The following is an 18097-nucleotide window of genomic DNA, read 5'->3' on the forward strand; positions in this document are numbered from 1 at the left end:
GATTTCAGGTGTGCCTGCCACCAGGGCTCTGCTTGCTATTGTATCGACGCTATTCTCTGGTCTCATGGTGGCAAAATGGCTGCCAGTGGCTTCACTGTACATTTGAGACCCAAATCCAGAGGAAAATAGCCTTTTTTTTTTTTTTTAATTGAACTTCCTCCAAAACTTTTGTTATTCTGGTCCACCTACCCTAGACTCAATCATTCACTGTTGCCAGCTGAAGCTAATGTGCTGATTGGCTTAGTCCCGGGTCCTGTGATCCATCTTAGACTGGGGAGTTATAAAGGCTCAAGCAACAAGGGTAGGATTTAGGACTCTTTATTGAGAAGGAATGATAGGAAGGCAATCAACAAATATCTATTTCATCCCCCAACCGGTCGTTTTGAAAAATTCCCCGAAGAGTCAGGTGAAAGAAAAACATCTGATGCAGGGCCAATCCAGCCGGAGTGGATAACTAAAACCCATGATTTCTTGACAGTCAGGAGAACACTATGATACAGCATCACGTTAAAGAAGGCAAGGATCACTGGGCAAACTTTGCTTTTCTCATGCATAGAAGACTTGTGAGAAAGGAAGGGACTGTCACACTGCCCTGTCCTCCCGCCGCTCCTGAATGACCAGCCTTGCAACATCATTTCCCCTGGCATTTGGTAGCCAGGTCTCCCCTTTATCTTCTGACTTCAGGCAAGCAAAGCTTACCACAGATTCCCCTCTTGTGGTAGGAAATACCTGCTGTTCTGATGGTATCAGTTCAGAAAACCATCTGTACAATAGAAAGCCTGTCTTCTCTTTATTTTCTTTTTTGAGATCTCAGAGGTAATATTTTATTTCAAAGTAAAAATGATTTGACCAAAGTTATAATGACAGAAACCCTAAAAATTATTAAAAAACAGAATTATTCCAAGGCTATTCACTTATATATGACAACATTTTTCAATGACCAATCCAATTAAAAATTAAATATATATTAACTTAGAATACAACTTCAAGACTGAAAAAAAGTTCTAATCACAAATAATTGTAGATCAACAGAATTAGCAGTCAGAGGGAAGAATTGCGACCAATGGAGAATCCTAATTATAAATAATGTACCTGTGGGGGCTGGGAAGGTGGCTCAGTGGTAGAGCGCTTGCCTTGCATACTCGAGGCCCTGGGTTCGATTCCCCAGCACCACGGAAGCAAAAAGAAAAAAGCCAGAAGTGGCACTGTGGCTCAAGTGGTAGAGCGCTAGCCTTGAGTTGAAGAGCTGAGGGACAGCGCCCAGGCCCAGAGTTCAGGCCCCATGACCGGATTGCACCCCCCCCCAAATAATAATGTACCTGTGAATCAGTTTAAATACTAACATACACTTACCCCGTTTAAGACATAATATAAAACTTGTAATTAACCCTCTACTTTCTCAGACAACCATCTGACAACCATATTTCACTAATAAAAATTAATTACTGAAATGGTCTATAGTTTTGACATCAAGTTTCCCCTTTATCTTCTGACTTCAGGCAAGTGAAGCTTAACCACAGATTCCCCTCTTGTGGCAGGAAATACCTGCTGTTCTGATGGTATCAGTTCAGATGGTATCAGTACAATAGAAAGCCTGGCTTCTCTATTTTTTTTTTAAATGGTTATGGGACTTTAACTTTGGATCTGGGCGGCACTGTCACTCAACTCTTCAGTTCACGGCTAGCACTCTACCACTTGAGCCACTTCTGATTTTCTGGTGGTTTGTTGGAGATAAGTGTCTTATGGGCCGGGCACTGGTGGCTCATGCCTGTAATCCTAGCTACTCAGGAGGCTGAGATCTGAGGATCAAGGTTCAAAGCAAGCCAGGGCAGGAAAGACTGTGAGACTCCTATCTCCAATAAACCATTAGAAAACCGAAGTGGCGATGTCGCTTAAGTGGTAGAGCACTTGCCTTGAGCTGAAGAGTGCAGGGACAGCGCCCAAGCCCAGAGTTTGAGCCCCACGACCGACCAAAAAAAAAAAAAAAATCTCATGGACTTGCTGGGTGCCGGTGGCTCACGCCTGTAATCCTAGCTACTCAGGAGGCTGAGATCTGAGGACCACAGTTCAAAGCCAGCCCTGGCAGAAAAGTCCTGAGACTCTGATCTCCAATAAAAACCACTAGAAAACGGGAAGTGATGCTGTGGCTCAAGAGGTAGAGTGCTCACTTTGAGCTGAAGAGTGTAAGGACAGTGCCCAGGCCCAGAGTTCAAGCCCCACGACTGACAAAACAAACAAACAAAAAAGAGTCTTATGGACTTTGCTGCCCAGGCTGGCTTTAAACCATGATCCTCAGATCTCAGCCTCCTGAATAGCTAGGATTACTGGCATGAGCCACCAGCACCTGGCTTTCTTTAGTTTTTGAGACACAGTCAGCTCCACTATGTAGCCCAAGCTGGCCTCAGTGTTGAAATCTACTCACCTAGCCACGTGCTGGTAGCTCACACCTGTAATCCTAGCTACTCAGGAGGCTGAGATCTGAGGATCAAGGTTCAAAGCTAGTCCAGGCAGATAAATCCAATTCTTTTCTCCAATCCATCAGTCCAAAACTGGAAATGGAGCTGTGGCTCAAGTGGTATAGTGACAGTTTTGAGTAGAAAAGGCTAAGAGATCGCCGGGCTCTGGTGGCTCACGCCTGTAATCCTAGCTACTCAGGAGGCTGAGATCTGAGGATCGCGGTTCAAAGCCAGCCCGGGCAGGAGAGACCGTGAGACTCCTATCTCCAATAAACCACCAGAAAACCGGAAGTGGCGCTGTAGCTCAAGTGGTAGAGCGCTCGCCTTGAGCTGAAGAGCTGAGGGACAGCGCCCAGGCCCAGAGTTCAAGCCCCACGACCGACAAAAAAAAAAAAAGGAAAGGCTAAGAGACAACAGCCAGATAATGAGTTCAAGCCCCATTACTGGCACAAAAAATAAATGAACAAATAAAATGTAAGGAGTAAAGGTGTCAAAGTGAAGGTTATACTGGATACATCTCTGAGAGAAAAGATTGTGCCAGATAAGTTAGTTCACCAGTATCATGTACATAGAAAATTCAAGGGGGGAGAGGTGGGAATGGGAAGGGATAGGAAGGGGAAATAAAGGAGGAGGCAACAATGCTTGATAAAAAGTGTACTCATTATCTTGCCCATGTAGTTGTAACTCCTCTGTATGGTATTTTCACAATAAAAAAAGAAAGAAAGAAAATTCAAGGGGTGGGCTAGGAATATGGCTTAGTGGTAGAGTGCTTGCCTAGCATGCATGAAGCCCTGGGTTCGATTCCTCAGTGCTGTATATACAGAAAAAGCTAGAAGTGCTGCTGTGGCTCAAGTGGTAGAGTGCTAGCCTTAAGCTGAGAGCTGAGGGACAGCGCCCAGGCCCAGAGTTCAAGCCCCATGGCCAACAAAAAAACCAAAAAAGGGAGCTCAGAGATAGTGCTCAGGCCCTGAGTTCAAGCCCCAGGACTGGCACGCACACGCAACACACACACACACACACACACACACACACGAAGAAAGAAAGACAATTCAAGGGATTTTGGTAGTAGAGGGTCAAGTTGGAAGTGGAGAATTTTGCAAATGTCAGTGGAGACTAATGCAAAATAGCAAAGAACAGCCTTCCCCATGTGCAAAGGACTTTTTTTTTCCCTTCAAGACTCGGACTCGAACTCAGTATCTGATGCTTGTTTTCACTCATTGGCTGGTGCTCCACCCCCTGAGCCACACCTCCAATCCCTGCAAAGCACTCTTTGGATTATTATCTCTGAAAGACTAGTGTTGTCTTCCCCGTTTCACACACAGGACTCAGGATGAGTATGTGCATGGAGAAATTCTCCCCAAATATTGAAGCAGAAGAAAGCAAAACGAAGACACAGCACGTGTGGGCTGCACATGGCACCTTTGACTTCTGAGAGAAAAGCCTCCAAAGGGGCAGATTCCACTGAGAACACAGGACAAGCCCCAAACAGGTGCTGTGTGAGATGGTGAGATCGTGAGCCATGGGGAATCGTAAGTTGTCCTTAAATGATCTCATCAAGACGGATTCCTCCATCAGCACTGGAGGCCGGGGGGCAGGAGGATCGAGAGTCTGAGGCCAGCCTGGGCTCCCGTGAGTTCCAGGCTATGCTGAGATCAGAGAGAGCCCGGCTTGAAAAAGAAACTCACAGAGCAAAACAACAAGGCCGTAAAGTCAAAACACAGTCCTCTAACTGAGGGTCTGATGTTGAGCTCCCACGGCAGTCTGCACGCAGAGGCGCGCATGACCGCAGGGCTGTGCGGGCCGCGCTGCGGGGCCGACCCCGGCGCCGGGCCCCGCTGCCCGGCGTACTCAGCGGCGCCCCTAGCGGCACCCACCTGCACAGCAGGCAGCGGGCGCCCTCTGCCGGCCCGCCGCCTCCCTGCCACTCCCCGCCACTCCCCGCCTGCCGGCTGCTTGGCCCCGCCTCCCCACTCACGACGCACGCTGCCGAGCCTCGCTCCGCCCGCCCCCCACGTCCCGTCCCCAGCATCTCGCGAGAACCTCCGAGCGGCGGCCTGAACCTCGCGAGAGAATGTGATAGTCTCGCGAGAGCGTACCCGGCAGACGGCTCTCCGGCGGCCCTGGCCAGGAAAGAGGAGTTGCATGTGTCGCTTCGGCGGGCGGGAGCGGAGGCGGCGGGGGCCGTGCGACCGCCCGGGTAACGACCGCGCCCTCGCGCCGGGCCCGCTCCGGGGGAGCGCGGCGGGGGGCGGCGGGGGCGCCGCGGGCAGGAGCGGGGCCGGGCCGCGCGTCCCCATCCCCGCCCACCCGGGCCCCGCACGGCCGGGCCGGCGCTGCCCCGCGTGTCCGCGGCCTCGGCGGGGCCTCGCTGCCTCCGCGGCCCCCGGCGACCCCCGGTTTCCCTCGCCGCGGCGGGCGGCCCTCCCCGCGCGCCCCCGGCCCCCGCGCCGCCCGCGAGTCGCCCCCCTTGCTTCCTCTTTTTCCCCGCGTGCCCTTCCCCGCGGTCCTGCGCGGCCTGATTCCTCGTGGGCCCCGGGACTCGGCCGGTGAGCCTCGAGCTTGCTCCGATTGTAGGACTCGAGGGCAGCTCGCAGCCCTCGCCGGACAGAGCCGAGAGCTCGGGCGGGCAGCCTGCACCCTGAGCCTGCTGCCCTGGGGCAGGGCTGGGGGGCATCAGTTCAGAATCGGGAAGCACGCTGTGGGGTTGTGCTGTATTACAGGTCTGTGAAATGGCTGCTGACATTTCTGAACCCAGTGGTGCTGACTGCAGAGGGGACCCGAGGATCAGCGCCAAGTTAGACGCGGATTACCCACTTCGAGTCCTCTACTGTGGAGGCGAGTGTCTGCGAAACAGAAAGCTTTCACTCACATTTTTTTTTTTTTTTTTTTGGGTCCGGTCGTGGGGCCTGAACTCTGGGCCTGGGCGCTGTCCCTCAGCTCTTCAGCTCAAGGCTAGCACTCTACCACTTGAGCCACAGCGCCACTTCCGGCTTTTTTACCTTTTGCTTATGTGGTGCTGAGGAATCGAACCCAGGGCCTCAGGCATGCAAGGCAAGCGCTCTACCGCCGAGCCACCTTCCCAGCCCTTCACTCACATTTTTCTGTAGTGTTTCACATATGGCTGGTTAAGCTCGCCTTCCTTCCTCCCCGCCCCCCCCCCTTTTTGGTGCTGGTACTTGGCTCAGGCCAGGATGCTGTCCTTTAGCTTTCGCTCTCAAAGCTGGTGCTCTACCACTTGAGTCACAGCTCCATTGACAGCTGTATGGTGGAGATAAAGAGTCTCGTACATTCACCTGCCTGGATTGGCTTTCGACCTCCAGGATCCTCAGCCTCCTGAGGAGCTAGGATTATACCTTTGAACCACTGGCACCCAGCTTTAGCTTTTTTTTGGTCGGTCCTGGGGCTTGAACTCAGGGGCCCGGGCTCTGACCCTAAGCTTATTTGCTCCAGGCTAGCACTCAACCACTTTGAGCCACAGCTCCACTTCCGGTTTTCTGGTGGTTCATTGGAGGTAAGAGTCTCTTGGACTTTTCCTGCCTGGGCTGCCTTTGAACTGAGATCCGCAGATCTCAGCCTCCTTAGTAGCTAGGATTACAGGTGTGAGCCACCAATGCTAGGCATGTTTAACTTTCAACAGTGACATTGAATTCTCCTTTACTTTGTATATTTAGATTTTTTTTTTTTTTTTTTGGTCGGTCGTGGAGCTTGAACTCTGGGCTTGGGCGCTGTCCCTCAGCTTTTCAGCTCAAGGCTAGCTAGCGCTCTACCACTAGAACCACAGCGCCACTTTTCAGATCTTAGCCTTCTGAGTAGCTAGGATGACAGGCGTGAGCCACGGACGTCCAGCTATGTTTTCATTTTTGAGCAAGCAAGAGCTTGAGGCCCAGAGTTCAAGTACTAAGGGGAAAAAAAAGCAACTAAAGGGACTGGGAAGGTGGCTCAGTGGTAGAGTGCTTGCTTTGCATGCAAGAGGCCCTGGGTTCGATTCCTCAGCACCACATAAGCAAAAAGCCGGAAGTGGTGCTGTGGCTCAAGTGGTAGAGCGCTAGCCTTGAGCTGAAGAGCTGAGGGACAGCGCCTAGACCCAGAGTTCAGGCTCCACGACCGGACCCCCAAAAAAAAAAAAAGGCAACTAAAGAGGGATTACCAGGGAATACATGCAAGGAGTAATGGTAGAAAAAGACAAGAATCAATGATAAGTTCTATATTCGCTGCTTGTTTTTTTTTTTTTTTTTATCAGTTGTGGCGCCTGAACTCGGCCTGGGCACTGTTCCTCAGCTCTTCAGCCCAAGGCGAGCGCCCTACCACTTGAGCCTCAGCGCCACTTCCATCTTTTTCTGCTTATGTGGTGCTGAGGAATTGAACCCAGGGCCTCATGCATGCAAGGCAAGCGCTCTACCACTGAGTCACCTTCCCAGCCCCTTTTTAAAATTTTAATTCTGTATTCTGAAATGGAAAAGCATTGCAAAGCAGGTATGCCGTTTTAAGTGATACAGTTGATTAGATTTGAAGATGGATAATAGGTTTGCTTTTCCAATGTAGTGAGTTTTCTCCAAATGCAAGAATCCAAATATGTCAAAATTCGCCACAGAGAAACCCAGGAAATAAAGATCTAGAACTATTGGTTATGGAGGTGATGGGAAGGTGCTTTTCTAGGGAAAGGCGAGAGAGGGTTCTCCGTGGGCTGTCTGAAGTGGACGTGGAGTGAGGTCAGCCGGGTTTCACTGCTTAATTAGTGAAAAGTTAGTTTTCTAGGAATGGCAGCCTCTAGAAATTGTGTGTGTAATTAGGAAGCATCGCTAGGCTTTCAAGAAAAACTGGTACTGTTGTGTTTTTATATGAATTTGGATGCCTCTGAGTCAAGGATTGGCTGTTCCCTGAGCTCCAGGGGCAGCAAGATGGAAGGTTCTGGGTGAGGTGCTTGTAAAAACAACGAGAACATCTCTGAGCGGAGAGGGAAGAGTAGCAGCGGAGCAGTTCTTTAAGTATAGAAATAAATCCAGTGTGTGTATGTTTTTAACATTGTAATTTTTTTCTCTCCATTTTTCTAGTCTGTTCATTACCAACAGAGGTAAGTCCTTTCATTTTTGTTTTTATTCTCTTTTTTAACTTAAGTATTTGAGATGTCACTGTTAATTTGATTTTAGGCTTTTTTTTTTTTTTAATTTCCATTTCAGTTCCTGTGGGAATAGAGTTTCCAAAAAAAATGTCTTATTTGTGTGCCAGGCCTGGGATTAAACTTAAGGCCTGAGCTCTGCCCCTGAGTTTTGGGTTGGTTTTTTTTTTTTTTTTTTTGGTTCAGGGCTAGCACTCTACTTCTTGAGCTACAGCTCCACTTCTAGCTTTTAGTGCTTAATTGAAGATAGGAGTCTCACTGAGTTGAGGCTGGGTTCAAACAGCAATCCTCAGCTCTCAGCCTCCTGAGTAGCTAAGGTTGCAGGCATGAGCCACCAGCACCCAGCTAATTTTGGATTTTTGAACTTATGCGTAGCCAGATGATGAGGCAAATACAACCTTAAGGCTAAAATTTATATGCCTGAGTAGGAGAAAGACAATGTAAATGATGTGTAAAACTTTCTAAGTCAGGATCTATGAGTAAGTTTGGAAAATGAGGCCCTTTGGGCCCAAAGCAAATTTGTTGCTCTTATTCCTAATGGCTTTTGTGTGATGGACAGAAAAGAAACAGCAGCAGAGAGGAGTAGCCTAGTCCTTCTTGATTTCTAGTTTCTTATGGGGAACTTCCTGTTTGGATACAGATTTCCTGTGGATCAGGAATCAGGTGGGAGTAGTTTTATCTTTATATGCAAGCATAAAAAATTGTTTTGTTTTCTAGTTTGTTTTTTAATTAAAATGCATTGGTTGGAAATGTTTTGTGGTGACTCAATTCCCTTGTTTTTTTCTCCCAGTACTGTGAATATATGCCTGACGTTGCTAAATGTAGACAGTGGTTAGAGAAGAATTTTCCAAATGAGTTTGCAAAACTTACTGTAGGTATGAACTTCTTTTTGATCATTGTTTTCTATTTTACCAAATGTATGAAACTGCTTAGGACAGGGCAGCTCTGAGTATCAACTGATACAAGAGAGTATATCTGACTCAGGTGCAAGCATGTGTTTACATTTATTAAGCACTGAACCTGTTTTAGGTTCTGAGATTAAAGCAGTAAACAAAAACTTCTACTCTTATGCTACTCATAGTCTAGAAAGGGAAACAAGTAAATTTGGTGTAGAGTGATGAGAAGTATGGGGGAATATAAAAGTTGTTGGGGTACTGGTGGCTCATGCATGTAATCCTAGCTTCTCAGGAGGCTGAGAAACCACAGCCGAGGTAGAAAAGTCTGAGACTATCTCCCGTTAACCAACAAAATGCCAGATGAGAGGCATAGCTCAAGTGGTAATGTTCCAGTCATGATTGAAAAAAAGCCCCATGCTAAGAGGAAGAGGCTCTGAATTTAAACCCTAGTACTGGCACCAAAAAACGGGGGAGTTTCTAGGTGTGGCTCAGTTGTAGAGCACGAACGAGCTAATGAGTGAAAGTACCAGGTACCAAGTTCAAGTCCTGTTCTCAGACATTTAAAAAAAGAGAAGTTTTGGCCAGGTGCCAGTAACTCATGCCTATAATCCTAGCTACTCAGGAGGCTGAGATCTGAGGATCACAGTTCAAAGCCAGCCCGGGCAGGAAAGTCCGTGAGACTCTTATCTCCAATAAACTACCAGAAAACAGGACGTGGCGCTGTGGCTCAAGTGGTAGAATGCTAGCCTTGAGTTTAAGAGCTCAGGGACAGTGCCCAGGCTGAGTTCATGCCCCATGACTGACAACAACAACAAATAGTTTTGAAGTGGACAGATGAGTTTGCTGAGAGGATGGTGTTTGCGTGCATTTCCGAGGACCGTATCTAGGGGAAGGACTTGATGGGCAGAGGACACAGCCAGTGCCTGGGCCCTGCAGCAGAAAAGTGCAGTGTAGTCAGATGGCGGTGCAGCACACTTTGTGGCTCAGTGGAAGACACTTCCTAGCATGCTTTAATCCCCAGCGCCACAAATCAGTACAAATATAATAAAAAAGAGGCCTTGTGTCTGGAGCTGATTGAAGGAAGCTGGACCTGAGGTGGGAAGGGGGTAGCAGAGTACATTCTGTAGTGGAGGCTTGGCTTTCACTCAGGCCGAGATAAGCTGGTGAGGAACGTATCTAACAGCAGGGAAGAGACTCAAGGGGGCTCTTGTTTTTGGAAAAGAAGGGAGAGCAGGCCGGCAGTGGGTCAGGAGATGGTGACGACTGGACCAGCATGGCAGCGAGGGGGGGAGGCTGTGGGAAGCAGGGCTGATGGGGCTGGATGTGCATTTTTGCAGCAGAGCAGCTAAGGCTGTGGTTCAAGCAGCTTCCACAGTGACTTACTGTGGCTGGTGGAGGCGGGGTGGACTTAGGGATGCCCTCCTTGACAAGATTGACCAGGGAAGCTGTTGGGAACTAGCCTGCTCGAATGTGGCCGATCTGTTTATTCCACATGGCATGAGCCTCGGTGCTGGCTGAGGCCCTGGGAAATGCGTAGAAAGTGTACACACCGTAGGCACTGGCACTGGAGCTCATATGTGCGGGTGCGATCTGTCTCCACATGGCTGGCTCTGAGCATGGTCTTCCTAGGCCATGGTTATGACTTACAGAGGAGAGTGTGGGGACAGAATATCTGGAACCAGATGTTAACAGATTTGTATGTCAGGATCCTAGAACACTCAGGATCCCAGAACACTCTAGCATAGCTTGAGTGTTTTATGCTTGTTTCATGTGGCTAAAGAAATCCTACTCCTCACAAAGACTTTTTTCTTACTATAAACCATCACTTAAGTCAACTTGCTGTCTAAGAACTTGAAATAGCTTTCAAGAAAAAAAGTTCTTTGGTTTTTTTTGGGGGGGGGTCCGGTCGTGGGGCCTGAAGTCTGGGCCTGGGCGCTGTCCCTCAGCTCTTCAGCTCAAGGTTAGGGCTCTACCACTTGAGTCACAATGCCACTTCGGCTTTTTTCTTTTTGCTTATGTGGTGCTGAGGAATCGAACCCAGGGCCTCATGCATGCAAGGCAAGCACTCTACCACTGAGCCACCTTCCCAGCCCAGAAAAAAGTTTTATTCTTTTATGCTGGTACTGGGGCTTGAACTCAGGGCCTTGGGCATTCTCCTTTGTTTGTTTGTTTTTATTTTTGTCGGTCATGGGGCTTGAACTCTGGGCCTAGGTGCTGTCCCTGAGCTCCTCAGCTCAAGGCTAGTGCTCTACCACTTGAGCCACAGCACCACTTTCAGCCTTTTCTGTTTTATGTGGTGCTGAGGAATCAAATCCAGGGCCTCATGTATAGGAGACAAGCGCTCTACCACTGAGCCACCTTCCCAGCCCTTCCCTTAGCTTTTTCGTTCAAGGCTGGTGCTCTACCACTTGGGCCATTCCTCCACTTCCAGAAAAGGTGTATTTTGACTCTCGGTTTCAGAGGTGTAAGTCCTGCTGCTTTCAACCTGGCGCAGGACATCATGGCAGAAACATGTGATGGAGCAAATGTTTGACTTCCTGACCAGGAGACATCGTGGAGGAAGTCAGAGGGCACACCCTCTATGCCCTGAAGTGTTCTCGCTACCCTCACCCCCAGAGATTTCCCCGCCTCAGTGGCTTTGTGTGGGGCCTGAGCCTCTGGCATGGGCCTGGCGGGGGGAGGGACAACTGTAAAGACTTTGGAGTTAGACTGGGGGAGAGTTTAGTGAGTCATTTGCTTTACAAATATTATATTCAGTTGTTAGTAAAATGCTTTCTTTGTGTATGGATGTGCTCAGAGGTGATTGCCTTTTTTAACATAGTATGAAATAATACTGATGCTATTGGATTTCGTTTTTCTACATAGAAAATTCACCCAAACAAGAAACTGGAATTACTGAAGGTCAAGGAACAATAGGAGAAGAAGAGGAAAAGAAAAAACAAAAGAGAGGTAAGACTTAAATCTTTGTTTTATATTTATTTTTGGGGGGAGTTTGAACTCAGAGCATTATATTTGCTACAAAGGCACTCTGCTACTTGAGCCCTGCCACCAGTCCTATTTACATTTTTTAATGTAGTATAAGATATATATGTATATATATTTTTGGGAGGGGGCGGGGCGGGGCAGTCATGGGAGCTGAACTCTGGGCCCAGGCACTGTTTTCCTCTTCAGCTCAAGGCTAGCTCTGTACCACTTGAGCCACAGCACCACTTCTTGCCTTTTTCTGCTTATGTGGTGCTGAGGAATCGAACCCAGGGCCTCAGGCATGCATGTAAGCACTCTACCACTGAGCCAACTTCCCAGCCCCATAAAATATATATTTTTTTAACCAGTTTTGGGGCCTGGACACTGGTCCTGAGCTTCTTTTGCTCAAGGGTAACACTCTGCCATTTGAGCCATAGCACCTGAGGATTAAACCCAGGTCCTGGTGTGTGCTAGGGAAGCTCTTTGCCACTGAGCTATATTCCCAGCCTTTATCTCTCTTCTCCTTAGGAAGTTAATTTCCCATCATCTGTAACTTATCCTTGCATATCTCTTCATTAATTGTGGGTTCCTATTATTAAACTTAGCTTTTAAAAAGTTCTGGGATTTTTGCTTTTTTGTTTTGTTTTGTTTTGGTCGGTCGCGAGGCTTGAACTCTGGGCTTGGGCACTGTCGCTGTGCTCTTTAGCTCAAGGTAAGCACTCTATTGCTTGAGCTACAGCGCCACTTCCGGTTTTCTGGTGGTTTATTGGAGATAGGAGTCTCACAGTCTCTCCTGCCCGGGCTGGCTTTGAACCGTGATACTCAGATCTCAGCCTCCTGAGTAGCTAGGATTACAGGCGTGAGCCACCAGCGTCCGGCGTTGTTGCTGTGCTCTTTAGCTCAAGGTAAGCACTCTATTGCTTGAGTCACAGCGCCACTTCTGGTTTTCTAGTGGTTTTTTGGAAATAAGAGTCTCACGGACTTTCCTGCCTGGGCTAGCTTTGAACTGTGATCCTCAGATCTCAGCCTCCTGAGTAGCTAGGATTACAGGCATGGGCCACTGGCGCCCGCCTGGATTTTGCTTCTTTTAAAAACTCCCGGGAGGGGCTGGGAAGGTGGCTCAGTGGCAGAGCGCTTGCCTTGCATGCCTGAGGCCCTGGGTTCGATTCCTCAGCACCACATAAGCAAAAAGAAAAAAGCCGGAAGTGGCGCTGTGGCTCAAGTGGTAGAGTGCTAGTCTTGAGCTGAAGAGCTGAGGGACAGCGCCCAGGCCCAGAGTTCAGGCCCCACAACCGGACCCAAAAAAAAAAAAAAAAAAAAAAAACTCCCGGGACCTCATGTATGTCTGTACTTCCCTTCTTGGCCTGGTGTCTTTACTGAGACAAGTCCCACCACTTCCTTCCCATTCTGTTCACTCCGTGCTGTCCTGGCTTGACGTTGAAATTGTTCTGATAAATGTCCCCACTGTTGGCTTGGCAGTGGCGATGAAGAAAGGCCAGTTGGCCCTTTCCTCTGCTCAAGTATGGCCTCCCCTGGTTTCTGAAGCATTTTCCTCCTTGGTTTTCTCTGTAGATTTCCTTTCTTCCTGCTCTTCTTTAAAAGTGGGAGCGTCTCGGGATTCTTACCTCCCTGTAACCCTGCACACTTGGCATTTCCAAATCTGGATATCTGCCCCTGGCCTGTGTCTCTAGGCGAGAAATGTGTGTGTTCCCACAGGCACTGTAGATGCAGCCCCTCCAAAATTCAATTACTAAGTCCCAAATGGACTTCTTTAATTTCCCGTATTGGCTGCACAGTTTACCCTGTCACAGGAGCCAGAAACGAGAGCCATGTTAGGCTTCTCTACTCTTTAATTCAGTCCCTCTGCCTTTCTGCTCTGTCTCCTGGCTGTGTATGACTTCTCTCTGATCAGCGTTGTCTTGGTGCCTTTCTACCTACTTGTGCAGCCCCTCACACTGTAGTTGAAGTGGTAAAACGTGAATCTGGCTATCTGTTCTTCAGCCTCCGGATGACATCCCTCCTCCACAGCTTGATGTTCTAGTCCCTTGATGACTTTGTATAATCCTGTGCTCTTCTGACTTCCACTGCATACCCATCAACGTTCTTCCCTGAAGACCAAATATCGTGCCTTTTTACCTCTTACCCTTACCCTCAATTTTTTTTTAAGTGGGTTTGAACTCAGGGCCTTGCACTTGGCTGGGCAATCGTTCTGCCATTTGAGCCAGTCTTCCAGCTCTTTTGCTTTATGTATGTTTTTCACATAGTGTATTAATGCTTTTTGTCTGGGCCAGTCTTAGACCACAGTCTTTCTATCCTCTCTTCCCAAATAGCTGGTATTACAAGCATGCTGTATGGTACCTGCTACCTGGCTTTTATGTATTTGAATGTGATGGTACTAGGGCTTGAACTCAGACTAGGTATTTCTTACCTTATTTTCGTTCAAGGCTGGCACTCGACCACTTGAGCCAGAGCTCTACTTCCAGCTTTTTGGCTTTTAATTGGACATAAGAATATCATGGACTTTTTGCCTAGGCTGGTTCTGAACTGCCATCCTCAGATCTCAGCATCTTGAGTAACTAGGATTAAGGTGCCCAGCACCTGGCTTTATTTATTTTTTGCCAGTCATGGGGCTTGAACTCAGGGCCTGGGCACTGTCCCTGAGCTTTCACTCAAGGCTAGTGCTCAACCACTGGAGCCACAGCACCATTTCTAGCTTTTTCTCTTTATATGGTACTGAGGAATCAAACCCAGGGCTTCATGTATATAAGGCAAGCTCTCTACCACTAAGCCACATTCCCAGCCCTATTTATTTGTTTCTGAGATTGGATCTCAACAAGTTTTGCATTGTTTGGGCCAGCTGAGAACCATGAATGACCCTGAGAAGTTGGGATTTAGGTGTCTACCACCATGTGTAGCCTAACATTCAGGCTCAGACCTTTCCAGCCCTTTCCCTTCGCCTGGACCCTTCCCTGTTCTCCAGGCCTCCTCTTAGCTGCCCCTTCCCTGGGACACCTTTTCTGTTCTCTGAAAGCAGATGTAGTTGTTCCTCTCAGGAGCAGTGGCAGTGCCCTCTCCTGGCGTCTTGCTGTGTTGTGAATCTGATTACCTTGTTCTTTAGCTCTTTTTGTCTCCTTGGACCTGGACTGCATTTCTGTAGGGGATAAGGACTACATTCTGTCCATCTTTGTGTTCTTTGTCCTCAGTGCAGTCCTGGCACAGAGTAGGTACCTAATAAATGTTTACCAAGAATATGCATATGATTGTGTGTTAGAGGAAAGGAACAATAACCTACATGAGAAGACTTAGTATCCTATAATATTAACAATAGAAAAATAACCATAAGCTCTTACTTAATAAAGGTGGAAGGGGTCAAATCAAACAGAAAAAGAAGACCGTACCACAGAAAGTTACTATAGCAAAAATTCCCAGAGCAAAGAAGAAATATGTGACCAGAGTGTGTGGCCTTGCAACTTTTGGTGAGTTCATGCTTTGAATGTGTGGTTTGTGTGTGTGTGTGTGTGTGTGTGTGTGTGTGTGTGTGTGTGTTGTGGGTCTAAACGCTGGCCTTGGCACTGTCCCTGAGTTCTTCAGCTCAAGGCTAGCGCTCTACCACTTGAGCTACAGTGCCACTTCCGGCTTTTTCTGCTTATGTGGTGCTGAAAAATCAAACACAGGGCATCATGTATGCAAGGCAAGCACTCTACCACTGACCCACCTTCCCAGCCCGTTGAATTTCTTTTGTAGTTCTGGAATTCAGTATATTTAGAAGTGTATGAATTGTATTCTTTCTCCTTTTTTTTTTTTTTTGGTTGGTCTTGGGGCTTGAACTCTGGGCCTGGGCACTGTCCCTCAGCTCTTCAGCTCAAGGCTAGCTAGTGCTCTACTGTTTGAGCCACAGTGCCACTTCGGTTTTCTGGTGGTTTATTGGAGATAAGAGTTTCACAGACTTTGTTGCCTGGGCTGGCTTTGAACTGTGATCCTCAGATCTCAGCCTCCTCAGTAGCTAGGATGACAGGCGTGAGCCACTAGTGCCTGGCTTTCTTTCTCTTTTTTTCTGATACCCTGAAAATATCGGTTGTGGCCCTCACCCCTCAATGCTAAGGATCAAGCCAGGGCCTCTGGCATGCTAAGCAAGTGCTCTGTCACTAAGCTATATCTCCAGACCACCTGCGGCGGGACTCATTTTGCTAAAATACTAAATGAAGCTTTGCATTTCTAATTATAGTTTCAGAATCACATTTTGGAGAGATGGAAAACTTTTTTTTTTTTTTTTTTTGGGTCCGGTCGTGGGGCCTGAACTCTGGACCTGGTCACTGTCCCTCAGCTCTTCAGCTCAAGGCTAGCGCTCTACCACTTGAGCCACAGCGCCACTTCCGGCTTTTTTTTCTTTTTGCTTATGTGGTGCTGAGGAATTGAACCCAGGGCCTCATGCATGCAAGGCAAGTGCTCTACCACTGAGCCACCTTCCCAGCCCGGAAAACTTCTGTAGAAGGGTACTGGTACATTTTCCTTTCTGTGATTCCTTTTAGTGGGTCAGTTGGTTGGTTTGAAGATGTGGTCTTGCTGTATTGCTCAGGCTGGTGTGGGGCTCACAGTCATTTGCTCCTAAGGAACTGTGCACACAGGCCAGGTCTACCACGTCCATCTCTAAGGGATTTATATAGGATGAGAGCTTTATACTTACTTGGGAATGTATATGGGGTACTAGAATGCTAGAAGTCCTGTGTTTCTGCTGGTTTTAGTTTTTTTGTGTAGAGCTAGGGTCATGTGAGTATTGCTGCTTTTCTGTATGAAGGCTTGCTTTGACTTTGAATTATTGTGTTCTGAAAGGAATATGAAATCCATTAACACCGTCTGCTTTATGAATTTTAAGTGAAGCTTAAATGTAAAAATGTTTTTGGTGTACAGTTGCAATAATCTTTCCCTTTTTTTAAAAAAACAGAAATTGATCTTAAAGAAGCACAAAGATTTTTTGCTCAGAAATTCTCCTGCGGTGCCTCAGTAACAGGGGAAGATGAAATCATCATTCAGGGGGACTTTACAGACGACATCATTGACGTCATTCAGGAAAAGTGGCCAGAGGCAAGTACACAGAACGTAACATGCCTGACAAAATGGGTTGTTTTGGAGTTTGTTTTTTTTTTTAAATTTATTATCGAGATTAAGTGATTACATAAATTTCACAGTATTGTGAAATTACAGTACTTAAAAGTCACATTTTAACCTTCACAAGGCAAATTGTCACCATGGTCTGTAAGTTTGTGAATTCTATGAGCTTTGACAATACAACTATTCTACATCGGGTGATATGTACATTTCTTTTCTTTAGTATAAGCTATTCCCTCTCTCCCTCTTATTCCCTCCCTCCCTCCCATTGCTGCCTTTGAGTTGCTTGGTTCATTTTCATCAGTGTTTTGGTCTTGTTTTTTATTGCCAGCCTTGGGGCTTAAACTCAGTGCCTAGGTGCTGTCCCTGAGCTTTTGCTCAAGACCAGCACTCTATCACTTAAGCCATAGCTCCTCTTCCAGGTTTTTTTTTTTTGTGCTTAATCAGAGATAAGAGTCTCACAGTTTGGCTTGGAGTTGTCTTCCTCTGATCTCAGCCTCTTGAGTATTTAGGATTACAGGCGTGAACCACTGGCGCACGGCCTGGGAAACAAGTTCTTAAGGCAGATTGCTTCCTCATTTTCTTACTGGGCACACTGACTCATGAGCTGCAATTACCTGTCTTATAGGTGGATGATGACAGTATCGAGGACCTTGGAGAAGTAAAGAAGTGACTTTGAAGACGAATTTGTATTTAATGATCTGAACTGAGTTGACATGGCCCAAGGGAGAGAGCGGCTATTTATCCTACAGTCAAGTGCACACTGCTCTCTCCTTGGTGTTTTCACTGCTCTGTACAGGCTGCTTGGGTTTTTTTTTTTATTGCCAAAGTCTAATAAATAAGAGAGACTGTCATGCTTATGCATGATTCAGAATTTAGTCAAATAAAAAATTTTAGTCACTTGGTACTGACTTGCTTTTTAACTTATTTTGGAAAAACACTGTAGACTCCCTCCCCCCTCGGTGCTGGGGATTGGATCCAGGGTCTTGTACAGGTCATGCAAGCGCTCTGCCACTGAGATAACACTCCACACTCAAGACTTTTTGAGGGTTTGTGGGAAGCATTTCTGTGGTTATTTGATTGAAAGCTGAGTGAATTTTTTAAAGCTCTGAATGTAGTTTCCTTAAGACTAATACCTCTTTGCTTCTTTGGGGTAGCGATGTGGAGATGAATGAGAATCTTAATTGTGGTTGAATTTGTTTCATTATTACCAAAAAATGTCTACTTTGTGGTGTAATAATATACTGCTGATAGCACTCATTCTGTTTTAGAGATTATTTGGTGTAAAAGTATATTAAAAGCCTTAAAACCATGTGCATTGTTTTACCCAGTAAGGTATGTCATAGATATATGCATAAAATTTATAGTGTTTATCAAAATGTTATTTTTAACATTAAAAACTGCAAAAATGATAGGAACAATCAGAAGGTGATTACAAAGTGATGGTGCATTATACATAAAGATGCGATTTTCCAGAAATTTCTTAGAAACGTGTGGTTGTGGTAAGTTAGGCAGACCCCAAATCCATTTTAGATCTTATCATTGTAGACTAGGACTGA

At 47.0% G+C, this 18097-nt stretch overlaps 1 protein-coding gene across 1 annotated transcript; it reads left to right on the forward strand.

Moving 5' to 3' along the window:
• Window positions 1-4518: 4518 nt before the first annotated feature.
• On the forward strand, window positions 4519-17443 carry Denr (density regulated re-initiation and release factor). The gene is made up of 7 exons (XM_070024804.1): window positions 4519-4653; window positions 5177-5291; window positions 7508-7527; window positions 8363-8447; window positions 11334-11417; window positions 14792-14908; window positions 16375-17443. The coding sequence occupies exons 2-7, from the start codon at window positions 5186-5188 to the stop codon at window positions 16599-16601; spliced, it is 639 nt and encodes a 212-aa protein (XP_069880905.1). The 5' UTR covers window positions 4519-4653; window positions 5177-5185; the 3' UTR covers window positions 16602-17443.
• The last annotated feature ends 654 nt before the right edge of the window (window positions 17444-18097 follow it).

This window comes from Dipodomys merriami, unplaced genomic scaffold (assembly GCF_024711535.1).
Source record: "Dipodomys merriami isolate MVZ:Mamm:240054 unplaced genomic scaffold, mDipMer1.0.p SCAF_163, whole genome shotgun sequence".
In the NCBI taxonomy this organism is placed as follows: Eukaryota; Metazoa; Chordata; class Mammalia; order Rodentia; family Heteromyidae; genus Dipodomys; species Dipodomys merriami.